This window comes from Asparagus officinalis, chromosome 8, assembly GCF_001876935.1.
Source record: "Asparagus officinalis chromosome 8, Aspof.V1, whole genome shotgun sequence".
Taxonomy (NCBI): Eukaryota; Viridiplantae; Streptophyta; class Magnoliopsida; order Asparagales; family Asparagaceae; genus Asparagus; species Asparagus officinalis.
The window spans coordinates 51,082,042-51,100,799 of NC_033801.1; the positions used below are offsets into that span (position 1 = coordinate 51,082,042).

Genomic DNA, 18,758 nt, shown 5'->3' on the forward strand with positions numbered 1-18,758 from the left:
CCTTTCGCTTGCCAGTTTCTTGAATGGAGTCTGTTGGACTGCCTATGCTCTCATCAAATTCGACATCTTCATCACGGTAACATGCGCCTCCGTTAGATATTTACGTCCATAATATCGTTTTGCATAGGCAATTGCTTCAAACACTTGCGTCGGTGATGAAAACATGCTATCCTAAGCTTGTGTTTGCACAATATTTTTTTCTTTCTCAGATTCCAAATGGATTGGGAGCACTTTTTGGAGCCTGCCAGCTGATACTCTACTGCTGCTATTATAAATCTACTCCAAAAAAGAAGCCCAAGAGCTCAAAGACAGATATTGAAATGCCTACCGTTGATCCGAACACTGTCAACGAAACGAGCGCCAAGTGATTAAACGTCGAAGTCTGCATAAATTTTCCACTTGTGTTCATATTTTGATCAGGGTCTTTTTGATGCTAATTTCCCCTTGCAGCGAATTTGATCGCCTTGAGGAGTAGGATTAAGGAGTCGTTTTAGCTTAGCCCTTAAGAGCGGCGTTGTTGGCGGTGAAATAATTCACTCCATTTGTTTCATGCTTACTAGAGTTTCTAAATAAAACTCTTGCCTCTGTATCCGTTTCTTTTTGTTATTGGTTTGTAAGGGATCAAATATTTCCAGATGAAAACTGCTACCTTTTTGAATATTTTGCTCAACGTCGTTGTTAGAATCTGAGACCACTGCTTTTATTTCCTTTTATTTCCTTTGATTCCGGAACCGTTGGGAGTCCCAGTGTTGTGCACGGCGGAAGCTTCTCGGAACGACACGAACAATCCAAGAGATAAATCACAACTAATAAGCAAACACAATACCACAGCAAGACAACGAGTTTAACGTGGTTCGGCAAGTTGCCTACGTCCACGGGGCAAGGAGGGGGAAGTTCTTACTATTAGAAATCAAGATAATACAAATAGAGTTACAAATCTCACCGATCAAACCCTAAAACAAAACTCTAGATCTCTCACAAATCTCCCACAATTAGATGTAGCAATCCTCTCCAAAAGACTGCTCAAAATCGTCCTTGCTTAACCCTAATTAATCAGGTTTAGGGTTATATATCAACTCAGAAACTAACCGGGTCAAAAACCAAGGCCCAGCCCAAAATCAGTCTGCGGTCGACCGCGGCAGTTGACCACGCAGGTCTCGCGGTCGACCGCACGAAGCTCCCGGTTGACCGCACCAAGCTCGCGGTCGACCGCACGAAGCTCGCGGTCGACCGAACACCCCCGACAGAGAACCAAATCCTACAGTCAAACTCGCGGTCGACCGAACTGATTTCCAGTTTGCCTAGTTGAATCTGATTTCCTGCACTCTCGCCGTTTCTTCACCCAGCACAGCAACATTGTTTGGGTACACATGCAAGCGAGAAGTTTTCCATACAGGGACAAAGTTCTTTTACAGGCACCACGTGTTCTTCAATGCTTGCAACTTACTGGCGTTGTAAGTGGCCGCAGCTGCAGTAAATGCGACATTCGTCACGCGAGTGTTCAACGGATGAAACCGCCACTCCAAACATTAGCACGGTCCTCATGTAACATTCCTGAATTGTGAGGCACATCAACTTGTCGTCGTTTCGGTCTGCATGATGCACATTCAACCCATGTCTATTTGACTGCAACTGACTCAGGTCCGCGCGACAGAGATATATAAGCTGCTGATGCAGGTCTCAGCCTTTATAAATCTACGAAGTAACCAGTCAAACACTGAATCTGCCATCTGCATACATGTAAGAAGGGCGATGAGATTTTCGACTCGACTGCTCCACCTTACTTCACAGCCTCGCTGCTACTCTGGGCTCCATTACCCGCCTTCACTAAACATGAGTTCTACCGTCTTGCCTTCCTACTCTGAGCTAGGAATCAAATCATTCCTTTACAAATCAGTGCCTACCGTCTGGTGGTACAATTCAAATCGAATCATTTCACCGAAAAATTCACATGTCGGCGTGCTTGAATCCTAAGCATCAAGAGGCTACCGCTATCCTCTGACATCCATGTCCACAACAAACAACCGTGGAGAGCAACTGACCACCCTAAGGCGAAACATATAAAACCTCAAAAATCACGCTAGTATGTTCTATAGTTATTTTAAGAAAAACATATATTCTGCAGGAGTGGCATCAGGGGCACACCCCCCCAACCACACCTCTAACCACACCTCTCTCTCATTTGTTACAGTGCATCGGACCCCACATGAGATTTTAAATTTTTAAAATCTCATGTGGGATCCGGTGCACTGTAGCAAATGAGAGAGGGGGTGTGGTTGGGGGTGTGCCCCTATCATTTTCCATTCTGCAGTTTTATTAGCTTGTACGACACAACCGAGTCTTTCAATTGATTATTTTTGCTCAACTTTGCGAGTGCAGACAATCCTGCTGTGTCATCGCGTCGTATCCCCTCTATTAATTAGTTCTTGTAGAAACACCAATTAAAGAAGGTACATAACAAAAATTCAAGAGAGTGACAGTATCAATCCTAATAAACAACTAAGTATACTCCATAAGAAGCGTATGATCGTATAATTTTATTCCTGCTTGACACCAAAACTAGCGGGCTTGGGAATTTGTGAAATAATGACGGCTAGAATTGTCTTTTACTTGGTCAAACATCATGGCTTACAATCCACCGGAAAAACCACCTGCCAAACACCCAAAGGTGGATAATCCAGTTTGACCGCTAGTATTTTAGCCCGCGTGTCAAGCTACAGGCTACTCACATGTGAGAGCATGTCTAAAGAAAATATACATATAATTAAGCTAGGCTACTATTAATAGCATCTAACACGTATACGATCCTTAATGTTGCTTAAGGTTTTACATGCATGGGAATCAATCACATCGGAGCAAGGCTCATTCTTTGACTGGGAATTGGAATCCATCATTAAGACAAAATATTCTAAATTTTATTCGTTGTTAATTCTCTTCAAAATATATGCACCTAATATTTTTTCGAATGAATTTTTAATTACAACTTAAAGCTTAAGGAAAATTAATATAAAGTGACTAAGGGATGCTTTGTAATAATAATTATTCCTCTAATATTGTATATAAATAAATAAATAAATAAAGTATCTATAAGTGCAACTAAACAGACGACTATAGTGTGCTCCTATCCAAGAATGCTAGTTTTTTCAGGGTGTACCTTATCCTCTATGCAGATCTGGAACTTATCGCATTAATTTTATTAATAAACACTCTTTTATCCTGTGGCTCGATGTGCAATGGTTTGAATGACTAATTTTGCAGCTAATATCGTGCACGTTCAATGGATTCAACCACCATCCTAAGTCGCCATGCAGACCTGTATGTATGTGCCTGCGGCCTTGCAAGGCATACCAGATTGTCAGCACTCAGCTTGCATGATATTGATTCGACGCATGCCCGTTCAACTACGTCTGATTCAGGTCCGACAGAGGCATACTCTACAGTCTCTACTCATGCAGGTCTCAGCCTTTGCAAAATGGCAAGGTACTTGTTGAACAAAAGAGGATCAACCACGCAAACTTGAGTCGACTACTCAGCCTTACTATGCATCCTCTCTGCGGTCGCTCGCTCTACGACTCAGCTTCACTCCAGGATTTTATCATATGGCCCTAAACCCAGTAGCCTCTCTCCAATCACTTCTAACCACTACAGTAAAAAAATCAAATCATTTCACCAAATCTACACGTCGGTGCCATTGACACCTCAGGATGATCGGACATACATAGGACATACTCCATATCGGGGCTGACCAAATGCGGAAAGCACACTAATCATATTGAGTCGTTAATATACCAGATAAAAACCATACAAGTGTCTTTTAGAACGTACGATAAGCAGTTTTTTCTTCTATTACACAATTTTAAGTTTTTCATGTTTTTTTCTCCCACTCAAATCATCAATATTTAAGGTAACATTTATAATACCAATTATAAGACTAGTGAGCTTCAAATATACTGACAGATAACAGTAATTTTAACAATAAAAGGTAATTAATAGATATATTGTTAATACCCTATCAAAGATGCACGTAGAAAAGAAAGAACAAAATCTAAATGCATTCACCAACCAAACAGACTGTCCATCTATTTATCCCCAAAATGATAATTCACAAGATGGTACATCCACATTTGTTCTCTTTTGGTGTATTTTGTGCTTTCTTGTCATTTCCTAATCACAAAACCAAGAAAAGTTAGAATGAGATAGTCGGCTATAATTCGAAAGGCTAAATAGCACTTAAATAGCTTATAGTTTCACTCCTTCAGCACATGTATACCCTCAGTTGTAATTTATAGCATTTATATACCCTGAGTTGTTCAAAATTAGCACATTAATACCCTCTGTTATGCAAATGTGAAAGTTTTCATTCGAAAGTTCCCATATAACATTCATATGTTAATATTAGAGCTTTTAAACCATTATTGGTTAATTACTATTAAACTTAACCAACTTCTAATTTAAATGTATCCTAATTCTATTTTCAAAATAGAATTTGCAAATACTGGGTAATGAATTCAACAAACTTAATAGACTGAAAGTCATAAAATTAGCATATGAATGTTATATAAAACTTTTGGATAATAATTTTCACGTTTGCAAAACAGAGGGTATTAATGTGCCAATTTTGAACAACTTATGGTATATAAATGCTACGAAATACAACTAAAGGTATATAAGTGCCAAATGAGTGAAACTATAAGGTATTTAAGTGCTATTTAGCTAATTCGAAAAGATATAATAACTCAGAAAGATATTTGATATCATATCAAAAGGACATGGACAATATTTACCATTTCCTTTTTCTGGAGGTCGGAGAACGACATGCATAGTTGTAATTCCTGCAGAGAAATCACACAAAGGACTTTTGCATTCTCCCAATGTTTTGCTGTTCTCCAATATTTTCCCTCCATTAATCAACTTAAGGTCATCCACAGTCTTAGGAGCATTCTCTTTCTCTGTCATCAGAAACCATTTTTGAGAAGAGTCGGAAGACAGAATATAAAACCTCTTGATATACAGGATCAAAAAAATAAAAAATAAAAAAATATTTTGAATTAACTATTCAGCTCTGCTACATTAGGAAAATAAATTGAAATGATAGCATGACTATCCTTAGTGTGATACACTTATAAGTAAAACACATTGAATATTATCACTTTAAACTATTCATTTCTGTCATAAGACATTCAAGCAATTAATCACCAGGATATTAGAGTCTGGTTTAGGCCTTAATTTTGGGCTAAGCATAGGACTTAATGGACTAGGGTGAGTGGGTTAGTCATATTTCAACTTGGTTCGGATGGGCTCGGGCCGGGCTCGGTTCCACCCGGCCCGGGCTCAGGCCTAAGTTTTGAATTCTCTGCCAAGCACCCAGTAACCACTCCGAGCTGGGTTAAAGCCCAGCCCAAATGGGCTGAGCTGGGCGGGCTTGTGAGTGGGCCCAGCCCGGTGGCCACCTCTAGTCATTATGAATGGATCTCCATCATTTTTGTCAATGGAAATAGTTAAACCATTAGATTCATCAATTACATGGATAAAGTAACTTTTCTAATGTCTTAGTTATGTTATTATATGCTCTATAACCTTTGCTACATGAAAGTATCCCAAAAATACAATTTTATTTACTTTAGAAGTAAACCTTCGCATTTAAAAGAAAACATTTGCATCCATAGACATGAAGATGGGTAATAAACGGGGATCAGGCCGAATATTATTGGGCCTCAGTTATTAAGAAAACATTCAACTGGCCGACAAGGCCATGCAACCTTGTAGGCCACTTGCAGTTGCCTGCAGCAAGAGGATCTCACAGCAGGTTGGCTTGGACGGGCTTGGGCCCAACCCGGCCGGACAACTAGCCTGGGATGCCTGTCTGACAGGCCGGGCTTGGGTAGCTCCCAAACTCTAATCAAAGAGCCAAGAAAAGCCTGGACCTGGTAGGTTCGGGCCAAGCCCGGCCCGAGCTCAGCCCTTGACCTGGTCTAATAAAGACCCCAGAGGAAAAGGTCGATTCAAAGGATATTATGCCTGGAGAGGACACATAATCCTACAAGCAGAATGCAGCAAAACCAACTCACTCACCTCCAGGGGATTGGATTTTTCAAAGAATCATCCACATTCGTTGGTAATTGGTAGCCCTAACACAGGTATTCAGTTATTCAGACTTGCTTTTTTCTGAGGAAGTTCAGTGCTAATGTAAGTTTATTTCTGCAATTGAACGTACAAATGTGAATGATTTTAAAAGAATAGTTAGGTCATGGCTATATGCATAACGAACTTAATCAATTCACTAGAAATTGTGAGTTGATCATATAGTTAAAGAGAAAACGCTTCTCAGGGCTCATACAGTTAAAAGAGGAACTTATCGGACAAAACACAGAGACATTAGACTTGGTCCCACTGATCTCCAGCTTGGTAATATATTCACTTTTTCAGGGATCAGTTAAAGAGAACGTAAAAATTAGACTTGTTCCCACCGATCTGCAGCTTGCTAATATATTCACAAAGTTGTTACATGAAGAATTTATTAAAAATTGAAAGAAAAATGGTAGCAATCCTATTCAATCTCCTTCATAGGGTTGCGTCTAGATCCCAATACTACTTTCTGTTAGTCAAATGTTGGAATATTACAATCAAAACTGGAATAATCCTCTAAAACTGGAATAATCCTCTAAAAATTTTCATGTAATTTGTACGTAATAAAAATTGGCCAACTGTAACCCTGAAGGTGATAATTTAGGTAAAAGCCCTATCTTCCTTATTTACTCACTTAGAGTTTGCCCTAAAGTTAGTTTTCACTCCCACTTATAGCTGATTCAGACACCACTTTAGGGGTATAATTCTGACCAATTTTTATGATGTGCAAATCATATAGAAATTTTTGGGTGAATATACCAACTTTTTAACAGTAATATTACAACATTTTACTAACATAACGCAGTAATATGCTACCTTTAAAACAATGGCGTATTTAAATGTAAAAAAAAGAGGAAAAAACCTATCGTATATGGGGGCCACGTCATGTAAACTATAAATTATTTAAATGCTATAAAGCCTATTATTTCATACCTATCAGCAGTTATAGCATTCATAGATATAGTTTCTCAGTTTGACAAAAAAAACTAGACATATCATGGAGACCAAGAAACCCAAGTTCCATAGAGAAATTAGACTATCCAGTTACCACAACAAATTGTCGCATCAAAATTATGTGTCATGGGCTATACCTTTTAAACATGGTTGATAAAAAGTGGAAACCCAAGCGAAAGTTGGATGCTCAAACTAATTGGTTCCTTTTTCTACATTTGGCGATCGGAAACATAGAAATACATGGTGTTTGCTACATTTGAAAACGTCACTGCAACCACATAAACATATCCAACTTTCAGTTTTTGCGAAGTGGAAACTCATGCTTTCAAATGAATGAAGCCCATGGTCTAATAGTTCCGGGTTCTGAGTCTTGCAGAATTGATGCCTTAATATGATCAGGACAAGCATACAAGATCTTCTCATCTAGATAATGTATAATCTTCATCATACATCCATCTCTACACAACCAATCACTACCTACACAATCAAAAAATCCTCTAACTACTTGATTCCACCTCCAATCCAAAAGGAAACTCAATCTCCAATAACAAGAAAAACATATTACTTCAACAAAAAATTCAACAAAAAAAAGAAAAAAAAACTCCTACAACAAACCCTTCACTATAGCCATCTACATACAACTTACCAAAAAAAATAAAATCAATTGCAAACCCAACTTTTACTCATCACATTCTTCAATCTCAATCCAAAACAAAAGTTAAAAGAATCTCTCTCTACTCTTGCTCTCTGTATCCAAGCTACAATAGGCGAACACCTATCTTTGGCCCAGGACCGTACCTAGGAATTTTAGGGCCCAAGGCGAAATATTAGATGAGGCCTAAGTGATACAACTCATAATAGATTTTATCTCATTCTTCTTACCTTTTGAGCTGTAAAATTACAAATTAAAGTTTTATATTCAATATTTTCTAACATATTATTTTCGATAGATAATATTGCTAAACCATTCAATCTATCTTGTAACATGGTCGATCTTAAATAAGATTTTAGTAATTTTAATTTTAAAAAACTTTTTACAGCGGAAGCAACTGTTATGGGTATAGTCAATAATACACGATAAGCAATACAAATATTTGGAAAATAATCTAACCACTTTATAAAGTTCAACACTTTAATTGGACTAATAATCTCTACTTTTAAAATTTTCCTAAGCACTCTCAATTCTGAAAACAAATCAAGTCCATTAATATCTAAATGTTCATCATGTTTTAGTGCATTTTCGAGATTAAGACAATATTCTTTCAATTCAATATCATCTAAAGCTTTTAATTTTTTTAAATCAAACAAAAAACCAAAAAAAATTCATATGTTTTAAATTGTTCAAACCTACTTTCAATTGAGCCAAGCGATTTATCAACTATGTATAAGAAATATTCAATACGAAAAGATTCTTCTAAATTTTGATATCTCATTCATCTCTAAATTTTTTCTTAGCTCTCATATGAATTTTCTTTATATTCTTCATTAAAATTAGGAGTACTAGCTTTTTCTTCTTGAATATTATTATCGTTAATATCATTATTTTGTCCTAAATTCTCAACATAATCTTCTAATTCATTCTCAAGTAAAGATTCATCTATTCTTTCTTCTTCTGTTGAAGTTAATGAAACATTATCTTTATTACTAAAAACAAATTTATCAAGAGCTCCTTGTTGAGATCGAATTAATTTTTCAACTCTTTTACTTTTTTTCAATTTTTAACAACCACTTTCATATTTTTTATTAGGCATGCTTTCAAAATATAAAATAACAAATAAAAAGGCTAAAAAGCTTTCAATGTATATCTACAATATCTCTAATTAAGCATAAAATTAATATGAATAAATGATAAAGGAAATTAAATAGCTTTAGTTAGAAAGATAGAACCGGAGATTCGGAGGCGGTGAGCCCGCGAGAGAAGCAGCCAAGTGGGATCGGAGATTCGGAGGCGGCTGGCGGTGGGAACGGAGGTGGTTGGCGGTGGGAGCGGAGGTGGCTAGCGACAGGAGTAGGAAGAGCTTAGCGGCACCGCCGACGGGAGTAGGATTTGTAGGAAGAGCTTGGGGGAGACTGGAGAGTCGGGAGTTTGATGTTTGAGAGAGGAGGTTGCGGGAGGGAGTGGGAGAAAGAGAGAAAGAAATAGGGTTAGGGTTTTGGCTGTACGTGTAAGGGACTTAAAAGAGTTGTGGGTGGGTGGGCCCTACCCAGGATGAGACCCAAGGCAAAGGCCTTGACTGCCTAAGGGTAGGGCCGGCCCTGCTTTGGCCACTCGCCAAACACAGCTAATCATTGCCACCATGCTACTCACCTGCCCTCCTACCCACTCTCCTTTCTCGGGAGCAAACAAGAGAACGAGTAAAAGGGGAATGCCCCTTAAAAGAAAATATCTTTTTGAAAAAAGTAAAACTAAACTAGGGCTTTATCCCACTTTGTAAATTCCTCTTAAAAAAACTAGAGTTGGTCTAACCAGATCCGGACCGGCCCGCTCTTAATAATAATAATAATAATAACAATTGCTTTAATAAAAGAAAAATCAACCCCAGAAACATCATGAACTTGTGAATTTGCAAATAGAACCCCTTGAATTTGTAAAATTTACATAAAGACCTTCAAAGACTTCACTAATTGCAAATTTTTGTCGAAAGCCCTCAGGCTCTGTAAAATTTCTAGACATACCCAAAGGAGTTTATGAATCTGCGGACTTTACAGAAAAAATCAAAGAACTTACAAAATTTATAGGAATACCCAAAAGACTTCGTAACATAAGGGCACGTGCATTGCACATGAATGTATTTGTATTATGTTTTGAATTTTTTTGTGGACAGGAAAACAAGGAAGTGACTCGAAAGAAAAAATAAATATTTAAAGAAGCATTTGAAAGAAGTTTAAGTGTACATATAATAATATGTAAACTTAAAAAGGAAATAAATGAAAACAGTTTCGTTGATCGGTTCATGGTTATTTTTTACTTTTGCGGCCAAGCATGGGTAAATTTGTGGTTAGGTTAGTACATACTCATGTTTCTTTATTGGCTTCAATCCTATCACTTACGCTCATAAAAACATATTCTTTAACATTATATGTCATCATTAGTTTATAACACTCAGATGTTACATCTTCAAACCTGACCATACAATCAACTTTTAAGTAACCAAACAAGTGTTCCGCTTCATTAAATGAGGTAACATATGTTGTTTCTTTTATGTCATTCACTACTAAAAATGAAGTTTCTACATTTTAAAAATGTTAGTACCTTAATTATAAATTATCACAGTTAATATAATTATCAGTAATTACTACAATAATATTATTAATTATCATTTTATTAAATTAATTTAATAACACTTACAATAAGCAATTTGTTTACTATATGAATACCAATTTGTGAAATAATCACCAAGTTAACTAGTAAATTACAAATAACGTTAGACGGTTATATAAATTAACAAACTGTACAGAATTGGTATTATCATTAAATTATCAATAGACTAAGTGTTGTTAGAAATTTATATAACTGAACAAGAACTTGAAGTAATTGAGTGAGGCCACTTTGGTGATTTTGGATGCAACTTGGAAGGCATCATGGAAAAAACATTTCAGCTGAATAATCAAGAAATCATTGAATAAAAATATGAATGCGAATAAATTAGTATAAACTTTTCATTTTTGCTTTTTGCTTGTAAAATTAACATATAAATGATATGAAACTTTTGTAATAATTTGAATATACATGTTTGAAGATATACGAGAAATGTGAAGTTCCATTCAGTCTAGGATTTTAATGATGCAAAAGTTACAATTCGGTCCTCAAGTTTTGCTATAATTACATTTTTTTGACGGGGCAAACTTTGTTTAGAAGTAAATGAAAGAAAAGGAACAAGATATGCTATCTTATTTAATGAAGTGGAATAGATGATTGTTCAGGAGTTGACTATGTACTCAATCTTGAAGAGGAACGAGAGTGTTCCAAACGAACGGTAGCATGTAACGGTAGGGAATATGTCTTTCTCATTAGGGCAATCAGTAGGGATAAAGGCAGTTGAAGAGAAGGTTGTATAACAACTCAAGAGATATGAAAACTTGAAGAGGTAGATTCCTGTATTATGGTTATTACAACTAAAAGTAATGAGATTGAACCTGGCAAAAAGATAGTAGATGGAGATTAAGAATCAGATGAAGAAAAAGAAAATGAATATGGAACCAAATTGTTAAAGCAATTAATTGGACGATTTTAGAATGCTTCTATATAAATCGAGCCAAATTATTAGCCGTTCTAAATTTCTTGCAATTGTTTTACATTTATTTGGTATCATTTGGCTTTTCCCTTGAACTTAATGTTCTTAATTTTCAAATAGGCTAATCTAGTGAACTTTTTGGCATCCTATTAATTTTTATATAGTGTTACTTCATATGAATCGGGTATTATTTTTGTTACAACAATCCACAAAGGCTTCTTAACTATAATAATATACATCAAATAGCTGTGTTATTTAATAAATTATATATCCAAACGATACCAAACATATATATCAAGTCCTTATAAAGTTTATCGTACATGTTAGTTTAATAAAAAAAAATTAAATTGGATAATTATACTAATTAACTCTTGTTCAAATTTCCATTCAATTGATTTCTAGATTATTCATCTAAAGTATTTTTTTTTTCAACAATGTCCTCCAAATTGCATCCAAAATTACCAAAATCTCTCATTAAAATTTTCATTTAATAACTCTGAATTATCATTAAATTACATAAATTTCTACAAACACAGCTTATTAATAAGTTATGATGACAAGAGCAACTTTAAACAATTTGCTTACTAGCAGTTAAATTATATCGTTTTTTAACATTACCATCAATTTAATGATTGCATTTTGGTAATTATTATCATTTTTTTAACATTATGATTAATTCAGTGGTTGAAGTAGTAATTATGTATAAATTGGTAATCATATGACATATTGGTCATTATATAATAAATAATTTGTCAATCGTTAATTTCTAAGCTCTATAATAACTGGTAATTAATAACGTTATAGTAGGAATTGCCAACAATTATATTAATAATTAATAAATTTATAATTCTATATATTAACATTTTTAAAGGTGTAAACTTTGTTTAAAAGTAAATGATGTATGAAAAATAGTAAATCTTACCTTAGGGGCTGTTCGTTTCGCAAAAAAAAATGGGAAATCAAAGAATAGGAAACCTATTTCTTATAATAATTGTTTTGAGGTTGTTTGGTTGGCTTAAAAAAGAAGAAAACTATAGAATAGGAGATGAGATGAGTTGTCACCTTATTATTGGATGATGTGCGTGATTTAAAAAAAAACTTGTTTTGAGGTTGTTTGGTTGGTTAAAAAAATAAGGAAATGAATTGGAGGTATATTATTGGATGATGTTTTGAGGTTGTTTGTGTTTGGTTCATTTTTAAAAATAAGAAAATAGATGAGATGAGATGAGTTGGAGGTATATTATTGGATGATGTGACACATACTTAAGGTATTTTATTGGTTTTCTTGTACCGATTTCCTTTTCTTGGTTTTTAGGAAACCAACCAAACGGCCCCTTATTTGATGAAATCAGAATACTTGGTTGGTTGCTTAGCAGGTGACTATGATCAATTTTAAGGATGGAACATCTAAGTGTCACAAACATATGATACATGTACAGATAAAAGAATATCATTTTTCAGGAGGGTAACTGATAAGATGAAGGCAAATGAAGAGCGAGAATATGAATTCATCTAAGCACAATTGCACCCAAACTCAGCCTCCAAAAGTCAATAACAGCTAATCAGTCAACTGATCATCCATCCTGATTCACGTAGATTCAAACTATGTCTTCTCATTTCAGTTTTAAATTTTCATATTATTATATGCAAACACTCAAAAACTTATTTCCAATGCTTTACTTTAAATCTTTCTTTTTTCCTTCAACTCACTTCCTCATTTTCCTCTACACGAAAAAAATTCAAAACATAAAACAAGTACATTCACGTGCAACACATGCACTATACTGGTTAAAATGAAATCACAACAAACAATGCCTAGTTTGTATCAATGTTAACAGAACTCCATTCAAAACAAAAAGAAAAAGAAAATTTTGTTTGGTGCTTCTATGTTTAAAAACTCTGTTTATAAGAGAGGCCAAAAAATTCGTTCTTTTGACAAAATCTTTTTAAACGCAGTTTTATGTGTCTAAAAAAGAAATATTCGATAATCCAATAAGTTGTGAGTACTAAGATGTTTTTGATAACTATAGATCTTTGCTATTGAACCTCTTTAACCATTAGGTAAAAAAATGAAATAACAGAAAAATTATTCGTTATTTGGTACTAATAGATAATAAGTTTGTTGCGTTATGTTCATGTGTGAACAATTAGGTTACCCAATAAAAATAGACATAGATAGATATGACTTCACACCCGTCTTTTAGAACTAAGCTATGAGTTTAATACACGATTCAGTAGTCCTGATTTTCAAAGATTCAATTATTTTTCCCTATTTTTTTAAAGTGCGTATTTCTTACTCACTTTCTATACTAAACATGAGTATATCCCATCCGCTTTCTTTACCATACCTGTTTTCCAGCCTACTCTTGGACCAAATGTAGAAAACTATTAAGAGGGAATCTCAAAATCCATTTAGAGTATATGAAAAACACTAGGCTAGACCCCTTGAATCACTTATAAATCTGAAACATGAACCTTCTCTCTAACTGAAAATGTTCACAGCTTCACCTATTGATGGAAAACATCAACGTTACCTCGAACTTCATAAGACATTCCCTTGTCTTTTCTACTCTTTCCTTCTCCCATTGCCATCTTCATACACATCAGGGTCTAAATATTCAAACTACCACATTTTCAAGGAACTCATTAACCCTTTGGAAACATGTACCCTACAGAAACATCACCAAAATGGCCATTCTTGTACCTCAAATAGCATTCTACTTATGCCAAAAAAAAAGGTTTTTTTTCATTGACTGAGCAACCTACAAAACGAGAACCTTTTTCCAATCCAGCTACACTAATTTTCTTGTGGAAAAGTCCAAATTCCTGTGTGCAGCCTGATTTTCCCTATGCTGCTACTATAATAGCTTTACTTTCCTCGTTTCTCCAACCTCAGACTAGAATCTTATTGGGTTTCCTATGATATTCCTATGCCTGAATAAAGGGAATAACTACAAGAATATTTCTTCTTACTATTAAAAAAGGAAGTGTAATAGTGGTCCTCTTCCCTCATTTATCCTAATTGTTAGGTGCACAAATAAAATGCATTGAAAGGTCAATACTGATTATTAAAATTTCGGTTCCAACAGCAGTGGATCTGCAAGTATACTACGAAATACTAAATATTTAAACATGTACTTAAAGTATATATAATATACCAGATGTACTAGGGAAGAAAAATCCTACATGATAAGATTAACTTCAAACTTCTGCTTCTTTGATGCTTGATATTTCTTCACACTTGGATAGAAGATTTACTAAATCTCATTACAACTTAATACAGCCTTATTAGCATAATTATTCATTAACAATATTCAAACAGTATACATCTTCCAGTTAAACACCAGCATTCTCTACCACAAATACAAAAGCATAAAAGTACTTAGAACAATCATTTTAGTAACTCATCAAGCCATCATATCTAGGACCTTTTCATACTTTAATTATTGCCATACATATGTAACATCCTTTCTTATATCCATGCATTAAAATTTCACAGAAAATTATTCTAGAAAAGGGGAAAAAAGAAAATCAGATAACTGAAATTTAAAAGATAAATCAAAATATACTATAGTACTGAACTAGTATAACTAGAGAGAAGAGAAATCATCCTCCCTCAATCAGACCAAAATAACACCAAGCAACTTCATAAATATTAACAAACAATATTTTTTCTAAAAACAGCAACTAGTTGGGAAATGGATAGGGTGGCATGAGCATACCAACCTTTCGGCCATTCAGCAAGAATGCTTTCTTTGAGAGTGGCGACCGAAGTAGCAGATGGATACATCTTCGGGCCAATATCCGACCCATCATGCAGCCGAAACTTTATCTCGAGCTGTTCTTGAACTCCCGACATCTCCAAATATTGTACTTCTTCTCCAAGATCTTCTTCACTAAGGTTACTAACGACATAAAAAATTAATTTAAATTAGCGGAAATTGGAGAACATAAATAAAATTCTCCTCTCTCCTGCTGCCACTTCTTCTGCTTAAGAGAGATAAAATTCTTAGCTTATGTATACCAGATAACCAATTTGACAACTAGATTCACTTCCTTAGTATTCCAATGGTACTAAAGTTAACCTAAATCATAAAATCAAATATGTCACTGAAATTGACAGACAACAAGCTGAATTGGGAAAGGTTCTTACCAGTACCAATATTCGACGGCAAAATCACTCCTTTATCCCGATCTGATAATTCCCCAAATCAAAAAGTTCACAATCTGCGCTCCACCAAAAAAAAATCCAGAAGAACCTTCAAAATCAAAACTTGATCCACATCTTGATCTGGGTTTTCTGCTAAGACATCAAAAAGTTTCGCAAGATAAAAATTTGCTTCAATTCTTGATCTGGTTTCTCTCCAAAGCTCACAGTAAGCCCAACAAAAGCAGTAGAAACTGAAACATAAAGGAGTAGAAATGAATATATTTACCCTTCTCTCCTCCCCGATCACTTCGGTTGACGGGTCATATTCCATTGAGATCTCCAAAGAAGACAAGGAGTAATTTATTTTCGTTAATAATTTTATTTAATAGAGGGCGCTTCTCACTCCACCCATTTGCACTCCCTTCCTGCAATTCCTCCATTTCTTTAATTTTTGTGCTTCCCTCGGAATTCCCTTCCAATCAAAGGGATCTTTTCGCTAACTTCCACGCACAAAATTAAGAATAATTAATTAGATGTTTGTATATAATTAAATGGCAATTGCTAGCTTGACATTACATTTGTTGGAACGAAAACAACTTTTTTCTTGTTATCTTTTTTATCTTTTATGGTCTGTTTGGTTGCTTCCTATGATTATATGTTTCAATGTAAGAAAATCTATTTCCTGAAGTTTTCTTGGTTTTCTTGGCAAAGTATTTTTACTATTTGTTTTGCTATGAAACATGAGATAAAATTAATTTTCATCACTTTCTTTATTTTTGTTCAACTTTAGAAATGGACAAAGTAAGTGATATGAAAAATAGTTTTCCTTATTTTCTTTAGTGTGGTTCAATTCAAATTTAAAAAATGAAAATATTGTGGTCACCATTGCATACTTACTAGTCAAATAGGACAAAAATTTTGCCAACATAATAAAGTGGTGAAGGTACCCACTATCACATAGAAATTGCTTACAACATAAATCCAACGATTATTTGAGTGAGTAATTCATAATGTTTAAATATTTGAGGGACTAATTTGAAAATATGAACATTTGAGGGAGTAATTCAATATATTTAAAGGTATGAGGGCTAATTCAAAATATGAATAGTTGAGGGAGTGATTTTAAAATGGATTTAAGGGACCAATTTTAAATATTTAGTACTCCGGAGGGTAATATAAATATATGAAAATATGAATAGTTGAGGGAGTGATTTTAAAATGGATTTAAGGGACCAATTTTAAATATTTAGTAATCCGGAGGGTAATATAAATATATGACAAATTTGGGAACTGATATGTGAAAAAACTCTTTAAGGGTGTAATTTCAAAATGTTTAAAGACTTGAGGGATTAATTTCAAAATTTGAACATTCAAGGAGTAATTCAAAATATTTAAAGATTTGAGGGACTAATTTTAAATATTTATTAACCGGAGGACTTGTATAATAAATGATCGGTTTGGAGTCTATTAAGATTAAGAAGTAAAAAAAAAACACAAGAAAGAAAGTGAACAATGTAGGTTTCAGCCGAAGTACAAGATAAATTGAGGAGCAATCTTCCCTTCTTTTAAAGGCTATGTGAAAGAGTTTTCCTCATTATCTTCTAAATAAATAGTCATTAAATCCACATTTAATGGTCACTAACTCTTTCACATAGCCTTTAAAAGAAGGGAAGATTGCTCATTTTTTTGGGCATCTTGGATTTTAATAATTTTGGCAGCTAGTTTCTCAATATCCAGAGAAGACTTCAGCATCTTCAAAAGGGCTTTAACAATCATCAATCAGTAGAAGACTTAATGCGTCAGTCAGACCATCAACGGAGTACAAGATCAATGCTCCATCGACACAGAAAAACCCAGATATATATAAATTTTCTTGTTTCACTTGTAGTTTCTTTTGAATTGTAATCTGTGTTAGTTATAATTTGAAAGACCTAAAATAGAATGACAACTCTGCTGAAGACTACTTTCTCGATCAAAGAGAAGGTTGTGTCACAGTCTAACATTGTCTTTTGGTGAATCACTGGTCATTAAGTTTGACTAAATGAAGTTCAAGAAATTCATTTCCTCTGACAAACCATCCATATGCACCACTAGAAGTTGTCGTAGGATTATATATAAACTTTGTTGTTTCACTTGTAGTTCCTTTTGAATTGTAATCTATGTTAATTGTAATTCAAAAGACCTGAAATAGAATAACGACTCCGCTGGGGACTACTTTCTCGACCAAAGAGAAGGTTGTGTTATAGTCTAACAATGTCTTTCGCTTAATCGTCGGTCATTGAGTTTGACCAAGTGAAGTTCAAGGAATTCATTTCCTCTGATAAATCATCCACATGCTTCGACTGGTGATGATAATTTGACTAACCATACTAGTCGAAGATCAAAACAACATCGTCACAGGCGACGTTTGCTTGTTAAAGTCCAAGCATGCAAAGTTTCTCTCAAGAAGAGCAACTTCCCAAGCCATGTTAGAGCCCCCACTAAGGGAGTTCCTTTCTCTTAGGAGGGCACTCCCATGTCAGCATTGTGTAACCCTAAAGGAAATCGTTGTGAAAATTCAAATGAATTACCAGTGCAAAGGAATCGGTCTTTAGAAACTAGGATTAAGATGTGGCAATGTGCTTGAAAGGGGAAAGCTAATCTCTAGGAATTTACGATCGATATGACTAGTATGATCATAGGAAATGATGAAGAAGATGTTGTTTGCATTAAAAATTAGTTTATTTATTGAACTCATTACAACTCGTTTATCGAATACAATGAATTCTAAGAAATAAATCTTTTTATAAGACTTCTCGTTACAAACAAATAACTTTCTAGAAATACACGCATGAACGTTTATCGTTCGATGTTTGTGTGGGATCTTTGTCTGTGTCGGGGATGCGTTAGTCCCGTGGACGACCGAATCATAGATCCAAGTTGAGCTGTAAAGAAGGCTTAAGGTCGATGTTTCATTTTAGAAACAAAGACAGAAGTGAATATCTTAGCAAAGTAATATAAAATTCTCTTCTCGAGATTAAGTCAAAGCTTAGATCTTAAGAGATCGTAAGAGCTCTGAAAGGCTTGCACACGATGAAGATTCTCTCTCTCTTGCTTAGAATGCTCAAATCTCTGCTCTATTCTACTCAATAATGCTCTGTCCAACTTAGTAATGGTCCTAGAAGAGTATTTATAATCCCTAAGAACCGTAACTAAAGTCTGAAGTTGAAAAGAAACTGTGTCGAAGAACCTCTGTTTCCGAGACACTCGCAACTGTCTTGAAAATAGGACTCGTTTCTGCCCATTTTGTAACT

The 18,758-nt window shown here is 34.8% G+C and overlaps 1 protein-coding gene and 1 pseudogene across 1 annotated transcript; one reads left to right on the forward strand and one right to left on the reverse strand.

The window, feature by feature from the left end:
* Positions 1 to 660, forward strand: part of LOC109820441 — a 3,212-nt pseudogene extending 2,552 nt beyond the window's left edge.
* On the reverse strand, positions 3,838 to 15,901 carry LOC109822784 (membrane-anchored ubiquitin-fold protein 1-like). Its single transcript, XM_020389028.1, has 5 exons — positions 15,752 to 15,901; positions 15,469 to 15,615; positions 15,042 to 15,220; positions 4,785 to 4,949; positions 3,838 to 4,164 (listed from the first exon to the last, which is right to left on the reverse strand). Exons 3-5 carry the CDS (start codon positions 15,172 to 15,174, stop codon positions 4,103 to 4,105), a joined length of 360 nt encoding a protein of 119 aa, XP_020244617.1. The 5' UTR covers positions 15,175 to 15,220; positions 15,469 to 15,615; positions 15,752 to 15,901; the 3' UTR covers positions 3,838 to 4,102.